The 20,256-nt window shown below is 41.8% G+C and overlaps 2 protein-coding genes and 2 long non-coding RNA genes across 6 annotated transcripts; 2 read left to right on the forward strand and 2 right to left on the reverse strand.

Annotated features, from left to right (window-relative positions):
- Positions 1–1,514: 1,514 nt before the first annotated feature.
- On the reverse strand, positions 1,515–20,219 carry LOC144030330 (uncharacterized). 2 transcript variants are annotated; one of them, XM_077536541.1, is made up of 3 exons: positions 19,285–20,219; positions 7,495–7,800; positions 1,515–3,143 (listed from the first exon to the last, which is right to left on the reverse strand). In XM_077536541.1, the coding sequence occupies exons 1-3, from the start codon at positions 19,304–19,306 to the stop codon at positions 1,867–1,869; spliced, it is 1,605 nt and encodes a 534-aa protein (XP_077392667.1). In that variant the 5' UTR covers positions 19,307–20,219; the 3' UTR covers positions 1,515–1,866. The 2 variants fall into 2 exon arrangements, with proteins under 2 accessions (XP_077392667.1, XP_077392666.1); XM_077536540.1 differs by having other exon boundaries at positions 19,165–19,307.
- LOC144030926 (uncharacterized) lies at positions 11,430–13,675 on the forward strand. The gene is made up of 9 exons (XM_077537589.1): positions 11,430–11,548; positions 12,229–12,289; positions 12,377–12,427; positions 12,507–12,551; positions 12,696–12,760; positions 12,845–12,980; positions 13,109–13,147; positions 13,306–13,459; positions 13,557–13,675. The coding sequence occupies exons 1-9, from the start codon at positions 11,496–11,498 to the stop codon at positions 13,673–13,675; spliced, it is 723 nt and encodes a 240-aa protein (XP_077393715.1). The 5' UTR covers positions 11,430–11,495.
- LOC144030331 (uncharacterized) lies at positions 15,044–16,752 on the forward strand. Of its 2 annotated transcripts, XR_013287233.1 has the most exons (3): positions 15,058–15,536; positions 16,243–16,486; positions 16,580–16,752. It is a non-coding gene; the product is annotated as an uncharacterized LOC144030331 (long non-coding RNA). The 2 variants fall into 2 exon arrangements; XR_013287232.1 differs by having other exon boundaries at positions 15,044–15,536; positions 16,243–16,752.
- Positions 17,344–18,718, reverse strand: LOC144030333 (uncharacterized). The gene is made up of 2 exons (XR_013287234.1): positions 18,446–18,718; positions 17,344–18,244 (listed from the first exon to the last, which is right to left on the reverse strand). It is a non-coding gene; the product is annotated as an uncharacterized LOC144030333 (long non-coding RNA).
- Positions 20,220–20,256: the final 37 nt, after the last annotated feature.

The raw sequence follows: 20,256 nt of genomic DNA on the forward strand, positions 1-20,256 counted from the left end.
GATCTCGGCTCTCTTTTTTCCCCCTGCGATGTGGTCTGGATGGAGTTTGTTTCTGAAGACGGATTCGCTGCTGTTTGGGACTTAGTTTTTTTACGAAGGATCTTGAATGGAACTTTCTTCACAGATTGGGTAAAGTACAAAACTTTTATTAATAAGGTGTTTAAGATGAAGGTATGAAAGATTAATCGCGTGTAGGGTGTGAGCCATTTAACCACTCCCATATCTTTAAATAATTTTTAGCCAAAAACATCTTATTCTGAATCAGGTCTTGAGCTTTTTTGAGAAATGATCAATCTTAGAAAGCTCTTATTAAAGGTTTGAATATTATTTTTGATCTCCTGTTTCCTATCTCATTTAATTTTTTATTGATTTTATGTTTTATTTTTAAATGTGACTTTTATGATTTACATTTGCTTTTATTATTGTCAATAAAATTGTTAAAAGACAATTTTCGAATCAATCATTTTATTGTTTCGTTTGAATTTTTATGTTATTCCTTTTGGACGTTTTTATGAGTCCAAGGTCATTTTATAAGACCAAATAAAATAATTAAAAAACCCAATTGTGAATTAATAATTTTATTTGTTCCTTTTCATTCTTATTTTTAGTAATCATTTTATTTGTTTATTTTAGTCTTATTTTATTTATTTTTTTAGACATTTTATAAGTCTAAGGTCATTTTATAAGACCAAATGAAATAATTGAAAAACTAATTGTGAATTAATTAGTTTATTTGTTTCATTTTAATTTTTATTTTATTCCTTTTGGACGGTTTTTATGAGTCCAAGGTCATTTTATAAGACCAAATAAAATAATTGAAAAACCAGTTGTGAATTAATTATTTTATTTGTTTCTTTTTATTTTTATTTTATTCTTTTTGGACATTTTATAAGTCCGCATTATTTTTCTTCAAGACGGACACAACAGCATCGGACGTCCGGAAGAAGGTAAGTGCACTCGAATAACATCTAACCAGTGTTTCCAACTGTATTAATAAAGTCAAATACTCCTGCTTGATATGAAACAAATCCGTATGATCCTCACAAGGATTATTAAATGACTAGGTCAATAACAAATGCAAACAACTCAGAGAAGTGGAGCTGCCAATGTAAGTGAGGTGTTCAGACTATTATTCCTGGGCTCTGTGTGGTTATTCACTCAGGATTGATAGGTGGATGGAAACGGATTGGCCTCATGATAAGAAGACAGTGAACAAACCTCGGTGAATCCACTTTGATATATCGGCTTATCTAATTCCCGTCTCCTCACGCTGACGCCTTAGAGCTGGTGAGGGAAAAGGGGAATTTCTAACCCTTTAATTGGAGAGTCGATCAGGACATATTTCCCGATTTAAGTCCTGCGGGTAAGCGGAAGTTGACAATATATATATACATATATGTATGCACAGTGCATATGATTGAATGAGATTGGAATCTGCAGTCAGCCCTTGTCAGGTTGATGTAACATTTTAAAACATTCAAATTCAAAATAGGGTAAGTCAAGACACATACAAGTCAACAGGTCATTCGTTCATTAAGCGGTCAGTGGTAGACATGATTTCTGCATTTTAAATGTAAATTCATAGCACCATGAAGATGAGATCAAATCAAGCTTCATTAATCAATGCTATTCTTTATAAGTGGCAGCGTGGATCAGTGGAAGAATGGTCGTCTAACAACCCAGAGGTTATGGGTTCGATCCCATGCCATTGTGACCGCGTCAACTTGAGCAAGACACTGAACCCGCACTTGCTCCTGACGCTCCGTTATGAGTAGTCAAATGTAAAACGCTTTGAGGGCCTTGTAAGGTGGAAAAATGCTACATAAATAAAGTACCGTTTACTAGCACGGGTGTCTCTTAGCATAGTCATTTTTTGGGAATTTTTTTACCACAAACTGAGCTAGCAAAACGCTTCGCGCTAGTGTGGGTTCTTGTGTGCATTTTTAAGTATTCCTTCGCAGCAAATGTTTGACCACAAAGTGAGCAAGCAAAAGGCTTCTCTCCAGTGTGGGTTCTTGTGTGGATTTTTAAGCTGTGATTACAAGCAAATTTTTTACCACAAACTGGGCAAGCAAAAGGTTTCTCTCCAGTGTGGGTTCTTATGTGTATTTTTAAGCTGAGATTACTAACAAATTTTTTACCACAAACTGAGCAAGGAAAAGGCTTCTCTCCAGTGTGGGTTCTTGTGTGTAGTGTTAAGCTTGGATTCTGAGCAAATTTTTTACCACAAACTGAGCAAGCGAAAGGCTTCTCTCCAGTGTGGGTTCTTGTGTGTTTCGTTAAGCTTCCCTTCTCACCAAATTTTTGACCACAAACTGAGCAGGTATGCGGCTTCTCTCCAGTGTGGGTTCTTGTGTGTTTTGTTAAACGTCCCTTTTCAGCAAATTTTTGACCACAAACTGAGCAGGTATGCGGCTTCTCTCCAGTGTGGGTTCTTGTGTGTTTTGTTAAGCTTCCCTTCTCAGCAAATGTTTGGCCACAAACTGAGCAAGTATGCGGCTTCTCTCCAGTGTGGGTTCTTTTGTGCCTTTTTAAGCTTCCCTGTTCAGCAAATTTTTTACCACAAACTGAGCAGGTATGTGGCTTCTCTCCAGTGTGGGTTCTTTTGTGCTTTTTTAAGATGTAATTACAACCAAATTTTTTACCACAAACTGAGCAGGCAAAAGGTCTGGCACCAGTGTGGCTAATCACATGTTTTTTCAAATTATGTTTGTAGCCAAATGTTTTTCCACACTGAGAACATTTCCAAGGTTTGCTGTCAGTGTGACATGTCACATCACCGTCAGACTGTTCATAGTCATCAGTGTGAGGAGAGTGTGACGTGTCTTCACCATCTGACAGAGCTAAACGGCTGTCTGCTTGTGATCCTCCACGGGGGTCCTCATCAACTTCGGTTGTTTTTTCTTGTCTTGAGCCGCTGCTTGGAGGCTCCGCCCCTTTGTTCTCTTCATATTGACATTCATCTTCAGTCTTCAAATGGACACCAGTCACGGGCAACTCTGTGAAATCCTCCTCCTCTTTTTTTATGTTGGGTACCTGTGGCTGCTCTTCTTTAATTTGTAGAGGCTCCAAGTCCTCCTCCTCTTTCACACCAGGGAACTCTGGCTGCTGCCGCTCAGGACAAAGATATTCTGCACTGACGTCTGTGGGACACAAGATACACATGGTTTGATAAAGTCACTTTATTGTGAGTCATTGTATTTCATATGTAAGATTATCACATGGGCCACATCAGCAAAAGAATAACAAATCTGGAAAATATTGCGTATCATCTGCATTTTGTTCCGGAAATCACTTAACATAACTCTGTTAGAGGTCAGAGGTGCCAACACTGATGATGTGTCTTAAGCTGCACCAAAAGTGTATATAATAACTATTTAATCTGGCTAAGCCAGCGACCTCCGGGAAAGGCCGGATGACACCATGAATAGTATGGCGACTGCTGGAGAGACAGCTGACAACTGGAAAGACAGTAACCGGGGCAGAGAGGGCCAGCAACCCAAACTGCAGCATCCGTGAGGGTGCACCCACAAACAAGCTACGGAAAGCCATAAAGAATCATACCCCCAGGAGTGCCCGAGAGGGGGGGAGGATGAGCACTCCAATAGGACTGATAACCAGGTGATGAAACGGAACGGAACAACGACAATGAGTGCAGTCTGTCCATGTGGCAAAGTCTGCAAGAACCCGCGTGGTCTGAAGATCCACCAGACCAAAATGGGATGTCTGACGAGGACGCAGGTGGTGCAACGCACAGGTCTAGTACCTGGTGAGACGCAAGAGGAGCCCGGCCGGGAGTCAACCCACAGTGCCCAGACCCTCTACGCCCCACAAGCCCTACCTCGCTTCAGGCATTCTGAACACCGCCGGGTCTTGTGGCCTGCTGCCAATAAAGGAAGAGAGTGGCACCAGTTTGATGAGGATCTTGACCAAATTCTGGACGCTACTGCAAGAGGAGGAGCAGACCAGAAATTGCTGTCGATGTCCGCTATGATCATCAGCATAGGTGGCGAAAGATTTGGCGTCAAAGAGCAACGGGCAACCAGACCCCAAGGGGAGCCAAATCGACGGGAGGTGAAAATCAGCCAGCTGCGGCAGGAGCTTAGACTGCTTGGACGGCAGTTTAAGGTGGCAAGGGAGGAGGATAAGGCTGGGCTAGCAGAGCTCCGTAGCATGGTGAGGAAAAGACTAACCACCCTCCGCCGAGCAGAGTGGCATAGGAGGAGAGGCAGGGAGAGAGCCAGGAGACGGGCAGCCTTCATCTCAAACCCCTTCGGCTTCACCAAGAAGATCCTCGGGCAGAAAAGAAGCGGCCATCTCTCCTGCACCGAAGAGGAAGTCAACAACTACCTCAATGTCTCCTATAGTGACAGTGCAAGAGAGGAAGAACTTGGGCCATGCAGAACCTTGATAACCCCGCCAGAACCCATCGTGGCATTTAACACCAAAGAGCCAACTTTGAAAGAAGTTGAGGAGGTTGTCAGGGCAGCTAGATCAAATTCAGCACCAGGCCCTAGTGGAGTGCCATATGTAGTCTTCAAGAGGTGCCCCAGACTCTTGAAGAGGCTATGGAGGATCCTCAGGGTCATCTGGAGAAGGGGGAAGGTTGCCCAGCAGTGGAGACATGCAGAGGGTGTATGGATTCCAAAGGAGGAGAGCTCAATAACTATCGAGCAATTCAGAATCATCTCACTCCTCAGCGTAGAAAGCAAGATATTCTTCAGTATTGTTGCCCGGCGCATGACGGAGTTCCTCCTGAGGAATACATACATTGACACCTCGGTGCAGAAGGGAGGAGTTCCAAAGGTCCCAGGATGCATTGAGCACACGGGAGTTGTCACCCAGCTGATCCGGGAGGCACGAGAGGGCAAAGGAGACCTGGCAGTCCTTTGGCTTGACCTCGCCAATGCCTACGGGTCTATCCCACACAAGCTGGTGGAAGCCTCGCTTGATCGACACCATGTCCCAGACAAGATCAAGGACCTCATACTGGACTATTACAGCTGTTTCAGTTTGAGAGTCACTTCTGGAGCTGTGACATCTGCGTTTCATCGCCTTGAGAAGGGCATCATCACGGGGTGTACCATTTCTGTGGTGTTGTTTTCCTTGGCTATGAATATGCTGGTGAAGTCAGCAGAAGTGGAATGCAGAGGACCACTAAGCAACTCAGGTGTGCGACAGCCCCCCATCAGAGCGTTCATGGATGATCTGACGGTAACGACAACATCAGTCCCGGGTTGTAGATGGATCCTCCAAGGCCTCGTCCATCTCATCAGCTGGGCCAGGATGAACTTCAAGCCAGCCAAGTCCAGGTCTCTGGTGGTGAGGAAGGGGAAAGTCTCAGACAAGTTCCACTTCTTTATAGGAGACACCCAGATTCCATCAGTGGGAGAGAAGCCAGTTAAGAGCCTGGGGAAGATCTACGATAGCACCTTAAAGGACACCGCAGCACTCCGTGCAACTTCAGAGGAGTTGGGGGCCTGGCTGACAGCGGTGGATAAGTCAGGGCTACCAGGCAAGTTTAAAGCTTGGGTATACCAACATGGCATCTTGCCTCGACTCCTCTGGCCAATGCTGGTCTACGACGTGCCAATGACCACCGTCGAGTGCCTCGAGAGGAAGGTTAGCTCTTTCTTGAGGAAGTGGCTGGGCCTTCCACGAAGCCTCAGCAGCATCGCACTGTACGGGAGGAACAACAAGTTGACTCTGCCCTTCAGCAGTCTGAAGGAGGAGTTTATGGTGACCCGAGCGAGAGAGGTGCTGCTGTATAGGGACTCAAGCGACAACAGAGTCTCCTCGGCTGGCATACAGGTGAAGACCGGCAGGAAGTGGTGTGCTCAAGAGGCAGTCGACCAAGCTGAGTCCCGCCTGCGGCACAGCGAGCTGGTGGGACCAGTGGCATGCGGACGAGCAGGACTTGGGAGCAACCCAAGACCTTCCTACAACAAGGCACAGGGGAAGGAGAAGCGCCTGCTTATCCAGGAAGAGGTTCGGGCAGGGGTGGAAGAAGAGCGCTGCAGTAGGACAGTAGGAATGCGGCAGCAGGGGGCGTGGACCCGGTGGGAAGAGGCAGCTCGCCGGAAGATCTCGTGGACAGAGCTTTGGCGATCTGAGCCACACCGGATCAAGTTCCTCATCCAGTCGGTCTACGACGTCCTACCAAGCCCATCCAATCTCCACCACTGGGGCCTGGCTGAGAACCCACTGTGCCCGCTTTGCCAAAGGGTCGGATCGCTGGAGCACATCCTGAGTTGCTGCCCACGAGCACTGGGAGAGGGACGTTACCGCTGGCGTCACGACCAAGTGCTGCGAGTCATTGCGGAGACCATCAGCTCAGGGATCTCCACCAGCAAACACCAACAGCCAGCAAGGCAATCCATCGCCTTCGTCAAAGCTGGGGAGAAACCACAGCAGCATCGGGGTGAAGCAGTTGGTCTCCTGGCAACAGCCCAGGACTGGCAGTTGAAAGTCGACCTAGGGAAACAGCTCAAGTTCCCAGAGAACATCGCGGTGACCACACTCAGGCCTGACATCGTCCTTGTGTCAGAAACAACAAGGCAAGTGGTCCTGCTGGAATTGACTGTTCCCTGGGAAGACAGGATGGAGGAGGCTTTTGAGAGGAAGAGAGCCAAGTATGAGGAGCTGGCAGGTGAATGCCGAAGTAGGGGATGGAAGACCCGGTGCACTCCCATAGAGGTCGGATGCAGAGGATTCGCTGGTCAGTCACTCGTCTGGGCACTCAAGATGTTGGGGGTGAAGGGTCTGCACAACAGGCGAGCCATCAAGAACATCAGTGACGCAGCAGAGAAGGCGTCAAGATGGCTGTGGATCAAGCGGGGTGACACGTGGTCACATGCTCTTAAGACACAAGCCGGGACTTGATCAACCCCGGCTGGGTCCCCTGGGCGAGGGTGTCTGTTGTGAGACCCGAAACACCCAATGAACCCAGGTGCCAACACTGATGATGTGTCTTAAGCTGCACCAAAAGTGTATATAATAACTAACTGTAACCTCTGTAACACTGATTGTTCCTGACATAAGAAAATATGTGACCGGCTCTGGCAAAGGGGTCCTCATGTGCCAAAAAATAAATAAATCAAAATTGGTCGATTTCTGCACTTAATTTCTTTAGGTTATGGGTTCGATCCCATGCCATTGTGGCCAAGGTGTTCTTGAGCAAGATATTGAACCCGCAGTTGCTCCTGACGCTGTGTTTTCAGTAGGGGAATGAGTAGTCAAATGTAAATAGCAAATGACACTTCATTTATATCGCGCTTTTCCACCTTACAAGGCCCTCAAAGCACTTTACAAGTTGACTACCCATTCACCTTCTGATGATGCAGCATCAGGAGCAATTGGCGGATCAGTATCTTGCTCAAGGATGCTTCAACGTGGTCACACTGGCATGGGATCGATTGCTGTAAGTGTGACATGTCACATCACCGTCAGACTGTTCATAGTCATCAGTGTGAGGAGAGTGTGACGTGTCTTCACCATCTGACAGAGCTAAACGGCTGTCTGCTTGTGATCCTCCACGGTGGTCCTCATCAACTTCGGTTGTTTTTTCTTGTCTTGAGCCGCTGCTTGGAGGCTCCGCCCCTTTGTTCTCTTCATATTGACATTCATCTTCAGTCTTCAAATGGACACCAGTCACGGGCAACTCTGTGAAATCCACCTCCTCTTTAATGTATGGTGGCAGCTGCTCCTCTTTAATTGGAAGAGGCTCCAAGTCCTCCTCCTCTTTCACGCCAGAGAACTCTGGCTCTTGCCGCTCAGGACAAAGATATTTTTCACTGACGTCTATGGGACACAGATACACATGGTTTGGTAAAGTCACTTTATTGTGACTCATTGTATTTTATATGTAAGATTATCACATGGGCCACATCAGCGAAAGAATAACAAAGCTGGAAAATATTGCGTATCGTCTGCATTTTGTTCCAGAAATAACTTAACATAACTCTGTAACCCCTGTAAACACTGATTGTTCCTGACCTAAGACATTATGTGACCGGCTCTGGCAAAAGGGTCCTCATGTGCAAAAAAAAAAAAAAAAAACCTTTGTCATTTTTTTTATTTTTTATTATTAGCTACATCCATGTATTATTTTAAAGGGAATTAAGTGCATAATTCGAATATATCAATATCTCATTTTGATTTTTTGGCACACATTTTTTTTGCCAGAGCCGGTGTCGGTACCATATGTGTTCGGCCTGCCATATCTATTCGGGGTCCTTCGCCTACAGATGACGTTACGCTACAGGATTGGCTGAGACGTTTTACGCTACAGGATTGGCTGAGATGTCGACGATTGTGATTGGTGAGGCAACTTTCCAGTCGTTGGAGGGAAAACACAATTCTGAGGAGGTGAAACATGGATGATTTTTATGAAGAAATTCATTATTATTTATCTAACGGGACTTATCATAGCCGCACTTCTGCATCAAAGTGTTCGGCGACCCGAAAGGCAACGATTCGTACCGCGTCAAAATCCTACACAATTCAAAGTAAGTAACGTTTTGACTTTTCTTTTTTTTATTTACAACAAATGGAAGCCGTTTAATTCTTCAGCTGCACCTATTTATTTAACTACGCGTACCCTCAGTAATTGTTTTTCTTCGACTTTAGATGAGAAGTTATATTACAGATTCAAGGGCAAGCTCCGATTGATCGTGTATCAGTCACAAGTCAGAGATATTTTAACCATCTGCCACGACAATCTGGGCACTGGGGGTCATCCAGGAAGACGCCGTACAGTGGAAAAAGTATTAGCATCCTACCACTGGAAAACCCTCAGGGAAGATGTTAAAAAATGGGTAAATTGTTAGTTTTATTGTTGTAGCTGTTATTATTATTATTGTTATTATTATTATTATTGTTGTTGTTGTTGTTGTTGTTGTTGTTGTTGTTGTTATTATCATTATCATCATTTTGGGGTGACTTAATTCGACTGGTATAATTCTCATGGCAAAATGAGCTATGCTCATTGTAGCTGCTTCCTTAAATCTGATGAAATTTTTTTGCTGCATCTTACTCAGTAAATATATAGTAAATATATAGTCCCTACTTTGCTCCAAATATACACTATACTTGTGAGGAAACTAGCAGAAATTAATTTATTTATTTTTAAGGTTGATGAGTGTCCTCGCTGTCAGAGGCATGAAAAAATAAAAACGGTTGCACCTGTCCTTCATCCAATTGAAGTGAAGGAAGCATGGAGTGTTCTTGGGATAGATCTAATTGGTCCCCTTCCTACCACCACAAAGGGCAAAAGGTAGCGTGAGTGAGTGAGTGAGTGATTGAGTCAGTGAGTGGGTATATTTGAAATTGATAAATGCAAAATATTTGGGTGAAAAGAACATAGAACATGGCTGTTATGGATGTAACAGATGGTTTGAACTATCTGCATTTTTATATTGCAGGTTCATTTTGACAGCCACAGACCTTTTCACCAAGTGGGTTGTAGCGAAACCTCTTTACACTAAAACTGCCATTGAAGTGTCAAAAAAAATTGTTAACATTCTCCTTGACTTTGGACTTGTTGAGAAGATCATTACTGACCAAGGGCGAGAATTTGTAAATGAGGTACAGTTGTGTATTTGAAAACAAACGTTGTATTAGTGACATATAATATTTGGAATGAATCATACTGAATCTTTGAAGAGATGGGGTCATGCCTGCAGGTCAACCATGGTGTTTTTGAGGCTTTGGGAGTCAGACACTGCATTACCTCAGCATACCATCCCCAATCCAATGGACAGGACGAGCGCACTAATGCCAACATAAAGGCTGCACTCTCTAAATACTGCGGGGAGGATCAGAATGATTGGGATGTCCATCTAAGGGGAATTGTGGCAGCTATTAACACATCGAAGCAGGTAATAATTGTAATAGAATGTTTGATGGAACCAGTTTCACAAAGACAGAGCAACTGTAAAATTATATCGATTTGTCCTTTTTTTGTGTGTCTAACAGCGATCAACAAAATACACACCATACTGTGCTCTTTTTGGAAGACACCCTCGCACACCAGGTGTAATAAACGTCACTCAAGAAGAGGGGTGTGACAAAGGTGTTGTGGTGGTCAAAGAAACCGAAGAACAGCTGGAGGACAAAATTGCAGAAGTTGCCAATCTGCATGCAAAGGTGATGATAAAATGGAAATGCTCGCATCTAAAAACGCTAACTATGACATCTAAACCATTTAATATTTTCTCAGGTTTACCAGAACATTCAAAACGCACAGGCCAGACAGAAGAAGTCGTATGACAATAAAAAAAGACTGAATGTGAAGGCTTTTAACCTTAAAATTGGTGATGAGGTCCTGAAAGCAAACAAGAAAAAGGAAGGCCGAAAAGGAGGGCGATTGGAGGCAAACTGGTCTGGACCATACCTAATCGCGTCACTTTCAGAGAAAGGGGTGGCAACACTTTCATACACAACTGGGGCTCTCCTGAAACAAAGCATAAATGTTGCACACCTGAAGCCATTCATCAGGCCGAAGTTGAGAGGTATTATAATTACTGTTAAAAAGACACTGCAGTAGAAAACTTGATCTGCAATACTTGCATAATAATGTTTTCTTAATTCCTCAAGGTGACAGCCTCCAAGGTGACAGCCTCCAAGGTATGCACATAATTAAATGTGTTTTGTTTAGGTCATAGCCAGGGGCTATGTCGGTAAAGAACAAAACCTAACTATACTCCAGATGTCACTTTTTGTTTTCAAAAAGGATTATTATTTTAAAGTGTTCTTTAATCACCAATAGTTGAGCAGGTGCCAATTTCTGGTAAACTACTCCTACATGAATCTCTACATGACCACGACTATTGGCTTGGCCTGGGATATTTGAAACCTATCAAGCCTGTTCAAGACATGCTGGTGGGTACAATATACTGTGTATGTGTGCACTTCTATTTAGGTTTTGAATACGTATTGTTTCGATTTCACTTTGTTTTATGTATTTTTTTTTCTCAATATAATTGTAGCTCGATTATGTGCTTGACAAGAAACGCTCTGGTGCAGAGATTCTTGTCAAGGATGGGGACATCTGTCTAACACGGCAAGACTTCTGGAGCTTGGGTCTTCCTCAGTATATGGAATCCAATGTAAGTATTTTAAAAATATATTGTTTTGGGCTACAGAAGACTGCACATAGTACTTCACGGTACTTCTGACACTCTGTTGCAGATTGGAAACGCATGCTTCAAGCTCATTGAAGAAGCTGCCAAAATACACGTATGGTTTTGTCATGTATTAAAATCTGCATTTGTAAAAGTAGGCCCTTATACTGTAGTTATCTTATTGTTACTGTTTTTCCTCAAAATAATGTATTGGTATTCTAAATAGTTAAACATAGCTGCTGTTTAAGCCTGTTTTCCATGATAAATGTTTTTTTTTATTGTTGTTGTCGTTGTTTGTTTGTTTGTTTGTTTGTTTGGTTGGTTGTTTTTGAAAATCAATGCAGGGAAACGACATCCACATTGTGGACATGTATGTTGTTCCAACATGGAAGGACAAACAAGTGGACCCAACAGATGCTCTTCCTGTAGGTTCTTATTACTTGTGATCGTCTATATTTGTTGACATAGCTTGACATACATCTTTGCAAATTCACTTCTTTAAAATGCCAGTGTGACATAATTTCCAAACACTTACTAATCATTCCTGCCTGGAGTCGACAACCTGGAAAAGCAGATCACTATTTACTTTGCGTGAGTCTATTTTGAATGCTTTCAGCAATTGAAGATTTTTTTTTTCAATTATTATTCTTAACATTTTTACAGTTTCTGCTGTATGTAATGTATGTTCTTTTGAAAACGATTTGCAGGTACTGAAGCCAGCACAAAAAGAACTGTATTTGCTGGACTCACTTAAACCAGATGGCTTTGGCGACCCTAATTTCCATACCATCTTTAGGTTTTGCAACATAACAATCAGCCCTGTTCTGTGGCTTGTTCTGCATGAATTCAAAAGTATTCATAGTATCCACAAAATGCAAGTAAACAGCTAATTGGTCTGATCTACCACAAAACCTCATTTTTAACCATTGCTTCACATCTGTCAGGTCTGATTGACAGTACTATGAATTCTAATTTGGGCATGCGTATGTTTGAATCTTCAAGCCTCGTTCAAAGGCTGTTTTAAAGGTTAGCCTCGTTCAATGGCTATATAAGGTATACTCTTGTTAAAGCCCTGAAGCCTTGCTATTTCTGATGATTTTTACAGTAACCTAGCTCATCACATTAATCCAGGCCAGTGGACAATTAAGTTTGGCAGAGATATTCAGGTACATCTAAGTACATTGGATTGTATTTTAAGACATTGATTTTACAATAAGACTGCTATATTTGTTCTTTAATATCTTCATAAACAGGGCTTTCCAAACCAAACAAGTGGCGACAGTTGTGGCATTTTCATCTTGATGGTAAACATTTTTCTGTCTGTTTAAATATGTTGTTGGTAATATATTCTTAAATGCTTGAACATATCTTTGCTTTTTGCAGTATGCACTCAGCATGAGCACAGGTGTGCCATTTTTGTTCACTGAGGTGGGTATTTATTTTAATGACATAGAAGGAAGTTCAGAAATTGATCATAAATTAAATTTCCTATACAACAATGTTTATAGTTGGCCAATCATAAACCAGAAAGTGTGTTGTTGTTAGCATGATATTTAAGATAATGTCTTTTAGGGGGATATGGCACACATCCGCAAATGGTGGTGCATCAGCCTGATGGAACGGTTCCAGATTGATGGGTAATATAATCTTTCTAATTTAATTTACTAAAGTACTTTCCAATTGGTTAACTTTTTTTTATGTCACTAATACATCACTTACAGCCATGGACAAAGATTGGCATACTGGACCAATGAGTCCAGAGCCTTGCTCCAAGGGTCACTGGAACCAATTTTCAGGATCCCAAAGGCCAGAAAGCGAGGCCATGTGGAAAGCTTGGCAGTAACACCAAGTGTACCGGTACTTATAGCTGAGTCATGTGGAAAAATCAGATTATTTGAAACAAGTATTTTATCATCCTACCTACAAGCTTGCTTGCTTGTACCTGCTTAATCACTGGGTCACTAATTGTTTTTTTTTCCTCAAAGGTTGAATTTGAAAAGGCCAACAGGTGCTTCATATTGCAGGTAATCTGAATTTAATATTTTATGCTCAACAAAGCGTCTGGTAAATGTTTTATTGTAATAGACATTTTACTTTAATTTTCCAGGTTTATGTGTTTGACAGATTTTGCCCACTCACTCTTAAAATTTTGGTTTTATTGTGCCTGACCTATATTTTACAGTTGCCAGTATGTATCCTGTCAGACATACTTAAAGAAGTGGTCCTCATTGAAGGAGATGGAGCAATCCTGAAACTCGCCGTCGTGTGCACTGCATTCAGGAACACAGTCTCCACTGTCAGCTTCAGGAGACAGGCACATTTCCAGTGGCTTGACAGTAAGGCCTTAAATTAAAGCTACACAACACAGAGTTTCATGTTTTTACCAACTCTAATTGAAATGTTCATTTTTGCTTCACAATTTATTTTCCACAGGTGTTGCTCCATGGAACAAGTATTCTGCTTCCCATGTTAATGAATTTTATACAATGTACAAGATTCAGAAATGCTGGGAATGTGGAACCCCTTATAAAAACAGCAGTCCTGGTATATAGCTTTCAGTGGATATTCTTAATTATGTTATAGAGCATGGTCTTCTCCGTGTATTCCGGTCTCCTCCCACATTCCAAAAGACGTGCATGGCAGGTTAATTGGGTGCTGTGAATTGTCCTTAGGTGTGTGTGGGGGTGGTTGTTTGTCTCTGTGTGCCCTGAGATTGGCTGGCAACCAGTACAAGGTGTACCCCGCCTACTGCCCAAAGCCAGCTGAGATAGGCTCCAGCACCCCCGAGACCCTTGTGAGGAATAAGCAGTCAAAAAAATGGATGGATGTTTTTGAGCATTGATGTTCAGTGTCATAAGTAGTCATAGAACATGCCATGCCGTCATTTGCCATTGGTCAGTATGATTGTTCATATAATCTGTATGGTATTTCAATCTTATTCACAGGATATGTTGGGACAGGGAAAAGAGAAGTACTACAAGCCTTTTACTCGGAAAACCCTCATCCGGGGTACTGCAGTCTCGTCTGCAGCCAAATGCAATTGGTAAACAAAAGTTTAACACTCTCAAAAACAAACACTGGATGACCTGATTAAAAGATTTACTATTACTCAAAGTGACACAGCAAAGAACATCTTTGTCGTATTTGAGTCAACTCTTTTTTCAAATGCACATCAAGTATGTTACTAGAATTGTGTTTTTGTTTTTTCTTTCACCTCCGTAAATCAATAAGCGCCATCCCATTTGATCCGCTAGTGACACACAGGTCATAATTCATGTGTTTTGTTACATCTCACCGTGGCTATTCTAATGTATTGATCTCTGGTCTTCCCTTGTCTAGGATTAAAGGTTTGCTGTGAAACCCTTTCAGACTTGTTTGTTGTTGTTTTGTGGATAAAGGAAGAAAATTCTGAACATATAAAGAAAAGTTGTGCATTCATTCATTCATTCACGTGTCATTCATTGATTTGTTAATGAATTTGACATCTTTAAAGAAAAAGTAAAATGTGCTACTGTAGTTGATTAAGTTAACTTGTGAGTTTCTCAAGTATTAGGTTATAGTAAATGTTTTGACTTTACGGTAGTAGGCCATTACCTTTGATTAATATTTATATCAATAGTCCATGAGACACACATGCAGGTTACAAATAAATTCGTAGTTACCTAATAACCTAAGGCTGAGTACAGAACATATTGGTGAGGAAATGTCACATCTCAGGCAATAATTGCATCATTTCATTATCATCATCATAGTAATTATTTTCTGCAATACGCACGACCCTCCGCACTTCATAGTGCAGTGTCACCTCTGAGGAGACATTGGCAAGAAAATATTAAAGATGTAATTTAAATAACAAAATGTATGGGCTGAGATTGCAAAACCGTAAATAAACCTAAGTATAAAAGCAGGATACTTTAAAGGTACACTCAGTATTATACAGTGGCATCTAGTGGTGAAATAATAAATCATTCGAAAAAAAAAACAATTGTTTGTGTTAGTAGTATGTAAAAAGATATGTTGTATCGCATAAACGTACTTTTTTAAAATATAACGGTTAGTCTAGAAATCGCAAATTATCTTACATGTCCGCGCCTCGCCTGCTAGTGTCTGCCATGTTTCGCCGCCATCTTTCTGCTACGGGTGCCGTCAAAGACAAATTTCAGCGCTCCATTTCTTAACGCGTTTTTGGAACGCACTTCCGGTTTGTATGGCGACCGCATGTCCACGAAGAAGAAGAGTTTCCGGTCCCCGAAGAGAGCATTATCAAGCATCACACTTACTTTGGGAATTTATTTTTTTTCAGCGCGACAAAACAAGAGTTTTTATTGTAGCCGCATTTGCCAGATGGAGAGAAATGAGGAACAGACTAGGTTTGGGACGTGCCGGTGCCTTCGACTGCTTTCTACTTGACCGGTAAGTAAGAGTACATTTGTGTTTACGTTTTGAGAGCGAGAGAAAAAGTATACTCCGTACTAATTAATACGATGTTCGTACCTTTGTTTTACGATCACTGTATCTGTTGATTAGCAACTCCGCACCACTCGAACGATTTCGTTATGTAGCTACTTGCTTTGAAAAAAAAAAAAAAAGATTCCCGCTGGCACGTTATATTTAGAGTAAATGCGCAAGTTATTGTGTAATGTAATGTAACTGTGATTTCGGAGGTATATTTGCCCATAACTTCAATAGAGAATCTAAAGCATACTGTATTAGTGGAGGAGTTGAAAATTATTTTCGTTGTGGTTGGTGAAAATAGGGTTCTCGAAATTAATTTTCGGCAGGGAATAACTTTCTGGACTTAAATGCTGGCTGTACCGTAAGCACTGCTAGAGTCTGAACTCTCTCACTCAAGTGTGTACTGGTCCATTGTGTAATTGGGTGCACAAGAATTTACAGGCTGCCACGTTTTCCACGGAAATTCGACAAGCAAGCAGCCTTTGCATATTCTATGCAGTATGCAGTCAAGTTACTTTTATCTAGCTAATACAATGTTTTGGGCCCAAAAACTAAAGATCTTACCTCTATTTTGGGGGCTTTGTTGGAAAGTTGGTGACATATAGTAGTATCATCAATTATTCTATTTTATTTTATAATTGTGTTTTTGTTTGTGTCACACTAGATCAACAGCCAAACTTGAGGGGTTCCAGAACCATATTCTGATGTATACAAGCATTCATGCACCGTTTAAATACATCACCGACCTGCAAGAAAAAAAAATATCAAGGGGAGAGTCAGCAGCCATATTGGAATGCCCCGAATGAGGACACTTGAATGGAGGACCCCAGAAGGCTTCGGTGTTGTACCACCAGTATCTCCACCTACCATATCTGAGCTGCAACAAACTGAAGTCAGCCGACGTCTTGGTATGTCATTTACATACATTGCACACTACATGAACTTTTTGTGTGAAGCAATACGGAATGGTCACATGTACAAGCACCACTTGTTTTACACAGGACCTGCTGACCAGGTGTCTGAAGCCATGGAGTGACTCCTCCCTCACTTTCCTCAGCAAGCCTTTGAAGAATATGATATCATCGTTGGTGGGAACATGCCCTCACTCCATAACATGTACTTGTGCAGTCAAGGAGCATGTCAAACTTAATAAAACCAGCAAACATTGAAGTGACTTCATTTTTACTGCAGTCTGTTCACACAATCAATGGACAAGCCTTCCTTAATTTTGCCCCAATAACATCATAGAGTAGGCGAAAAGTAGTGTTACAGATCATACTGTGTTCGGGAGAGTTTGAGGAATGTTGCAATGTTAATGGGGGGCAATGTCAGCACACACACACACACAAAAAAAAAAAAAACATCATGGTATTGAGTTAATCAGATATTTTAGCTGTGTACAACACATACCTGCTCTGTAACACTACTTTTGGCCCAAACCTGTATGTCTATTTTCCATATTTTGAAATGCACAGCGTATTGGTAAAATTCTGGAACAACTGCAATTCATGTATCTCATTATATTCTAACAGCATTTTTTTTTTTTTTTTTTAGTTAATATGTTCATTTCATGTAGACTTTTATTTTACTTTATTTTATTCATTCATTTTCATGTACTGTACCTTACATTCATTGGCCAATGAAGAATTCCTTGTCATTGCAAGCATTTATAATAATTCTCCAGGCTTTTGATGTTTTACATTTCTGGTCATGTAAAATAGTGTTAGGTTAGGTGTCGAATGAACACTGCATGTTGACGCCAAAGGAAATAGTATTTTTTTAGTTATTCAAAATGTACAAATTAACACACAACAACAATATACAAGTTATACAAACTACAACAACAAGTGTCAGACATGGACTAATTATATGCCAGGTAAAAAACCTTTGTATTGTCCTCGAGGATCTGGGAAAGTGTCACTTATTTGCTACAAGTCCACCAAGGTGCTGCAGTCTGGGATCCAGGTACAGGAAATCATGGTGGTGCTGATGTGGGATCCAGGTACAGGAAATCATGGTGGTGCTGATGTGTCAAAAAGTATTTCTTGGTGTCAGTCTATCAGCTGGACTTGGATATCTAAATGTTCCTCCATGGTCATTTCCTGTACGAGTCTCTGCAAGAAGGTAACAATTGTAGGTCAGATGAGGTACCAAACAATGAACTGAAAGTCACTGAGCCAATGAAGTACATTATTATATGAGCAAGACTATTTGTGAAAGCCATGTAAATTCCTGCACATCGAAGTACAAGGAAGCTGTTGTATCTTCAATCAAAACTAATTAAGTTGCTTAGTGATATTTATTAGGTAAAATGGTTCAACATGGTGACAAATCGATATCTGAGTAAAGGGTTTCAAATGTTTTTGTAAGCAGCACTTTTCTGAGTGGTTAGTAGCAACAAGACACGGGGGGAATTACGAGTCTGAGTTGCAGGTGTGTAGTTCAGTTAACACCATTATTTTTGTACGATATACTAAACATCAGCAAACGATGTAATCTAAATACCACATATTCCAAGCAAAGGTATGTTTTGAGCCATTCACATGCATGCTCGAATGGAATTATTTTTCCATGATGACATAATTGTACGTTACGAGACACCGCGTTCTCTTCCTCCTTTCTCTTCCTCGTCGTCTCTCTCGCCCCCTTTGAGATGGTCCACATGTCTATAAAACATAACATAACTGTGTGTTCTCTGTTGCATGGTTTAGTTGCACTAACAAATATGAACATAGATAGCCATTATCATTAGCTGACGTACAGTATTTCCAAACAATGCCGACAAAAATATTAATTCTGAAATTAAATGACTAAATCACAATTATTAGGGATCTGTACAGTATGTCTAACAAATGCAATTCACTTACGTCATCACTCGAGGGAATACCAGAAGTTGTTTGCGTTCTGTTCCGGTGAAATTGGTGGTAGGCTGTTGAAGTAGGGTCTCTCTGGGACGCCGTAGTTCGTGTGCTTAAAATCATTGCATTATCTTGTTTGACCGATAGATGGCGGTCGTGAGCTACACACTGGGGCTTTAAGATTGAATAACTAATGAAATAGATTGAAAAAATACATTAGAGAAGATAAATATAAAAGAATGGAGGTCAAATAGCACATAAATGCAGGAAGGAAAACTAATATTTACTCAAATCAATTTACTGCGATGCGGCGAAATATTGTCAGTTGACGTGCTAATGTGTTCCTATAATCATTACGACTGTTATTTGTGATGTATTGTGATACGTGAACAGGAAAATTAGGAAACCAAACCAACGTGAACACATTTGACACTGCTCGCTTGCTGTACTGACGTCATCGGCAAGCGCCGACCAGACGCAAAGGACCCCGAATAGATATGGCAGGCCGAACACATATGGTACCGACACCGGTCACAAAAAAACAGTTGCCCAAGACGCTAGCGCAAGCTAGCAGCTCGGCTAAAAGCATTCCCTAGTTAAGATGTATACTGTCTAATAATTACTCATTTTCATACACTTGTATTACATTTTTTACTTTTGTGCTGCTGCAGGGTCTTCAAAACAGCACATACCGTCCACTTATTAAACAACAGTGACTAGGTCTTTACCGTCTGAGCCCGCAACAGGTTTCAGCCAAGCGGCAAAGTGGGCCCGGCTTTCCCACTCTTTTCTGTACATTTGTGGGCGATGTTGCTTATTTGTCTTTCTTGCCTCTCGTCCCTACTCACCATCTCCTTTAGTAGCATTCATTTTGCTTCTGTTTATCTCTCCTTCTCCGTCTTCTGCTTTTGCCTCTCATTCACGTGTTTGGTGGTTTGAATCTTGCTCGACTTCCTGTTTGGTCGCGTGTCTGGGGCGGGTGCTCACCATTCAGCCAATCAATGCGTGGAGGTCACTCGTTGCTCACGCTCAGCAAAGCGCGATTGGCTAGTATCATGTCACATGAGAACAGATACCTTCAGGGTAATACTGTAATATGAAATGATCAAATTATCGTACATTTGCCATTTTTTAGGATTATTGATCATACAGAGGGACAAATTATCGTACAAATACGATAATTATCGTACACCTGGCAACACTACCCCCACTCCTCATACGTCGTTCGACTTAACCCTTGATTAATTACGCAAATAAAAATCAAAAACGAATAATTCTTTAAAAAAAAATAAAAAATACGCACATTGTTCGGGGAAAACGGCGGCTAATGGAGATAAAATCTCCACACAAAACAAAACAAAACACTAAACTAAGAAAAAAAAAAGAAGAAGAAGAAAGAAAAAGAAAGAAAGAGGGCGGTAAGGTCTCTTCAGGGGTGCTGGAGAGGAGCTCCATCGGGAAGTCGAATCTCGGATTCAGGAGGAGCAGTATAGTTTTTCGTCCTGGCCCTGGAACAGTGGATCAGACCTACACCCTCGGCAGGGTCTTCGAGGGAGCATGGAAATTCGCCCAACTATTCCACATGTACTTTGTGGACTTCGAGAAGACTAATTCGACCGTGTCCCTCGGGTAGTCCTGAGGGGGGTGTTTCAGGAGTATGGGGTACCAAGCCTCCCGATACGGGCTGTTCGGTCCCTGTACGAGAGGGAGACCTCTGGGATAACCCAGGATACGCTGGAGAGAGATGATGTCTCTCAACTGGCCTGGGAACACTTTGAGATCCCGTCGGATGAGCTGGTTGAAGTGGCTGGGGAGAAGGA

This window comes from Festucalex cinctus, chromosome 11 (genome assembly GCF_051991245.1).
Source record: "Festucalex cinctus isolate MCC-2025b chromosome 11, RoL_Fcin_1.0, whole genome shotgun sequence".
Taxonomy (NCBI): Eukaryota; Metazoa; Chordata; class Actinopteri; order Syngnathiformes; family Syngnathidae; genus Festucalex; species Festucalex cinctus.

What these genes read in the sequence shown, in the direction of transcription:
- LOC144030330 (XM_077536540.1), bottom strand. Translation starts at nt 19,234, where the DNA reads ATGTACAGAAAAGAGTGGGAAAGCCGGGCCCACTTTGCCGCTTGGCTG. An exon ending in ACCTGTTGCGGGCTCAGACG is followed by an intron (nt 7,801 to 19,164) that starts GTAAAGACCTAG and finishes TGTGTCCCATAG; the next exon opens with ACGTCAGTGAAAAATATCTT. An exon ending in CCGTTTAGCTCTGTCAGATG is followed by an intron (nt 3,144 to 7,494) that starts GTGAAGACACGT and finishes TGTGTCCCACAG; the next exon opens with ACGTCAGTGCAGAATATCTT.
- LOC144030926 (XM_077537589.1), top strand. Translation starts at nt 11,496, where the DNA reads ATGTTGTTCCAACATGGAAGGACAAACAAGTGGACCCAACAGATGCTC. An exon ending in GTGGCATTTTCATCTTGATG is followed by an intron (nt 12,428 to 12,506) that starts GTAAACATTTTT and finishes TGCTTTTTGCAG; the next exon opens with TATGCACTCAGCATGAGCAC. An exon ending in ACAGGTGCTTCATATTGCAG is followed by an intron (nt 13,148 to 13,305) that starts GTAATCTGAATT and finishes TATATTTTACAG; the next exon opens with TTGCCAGTATGTATCCTGTC.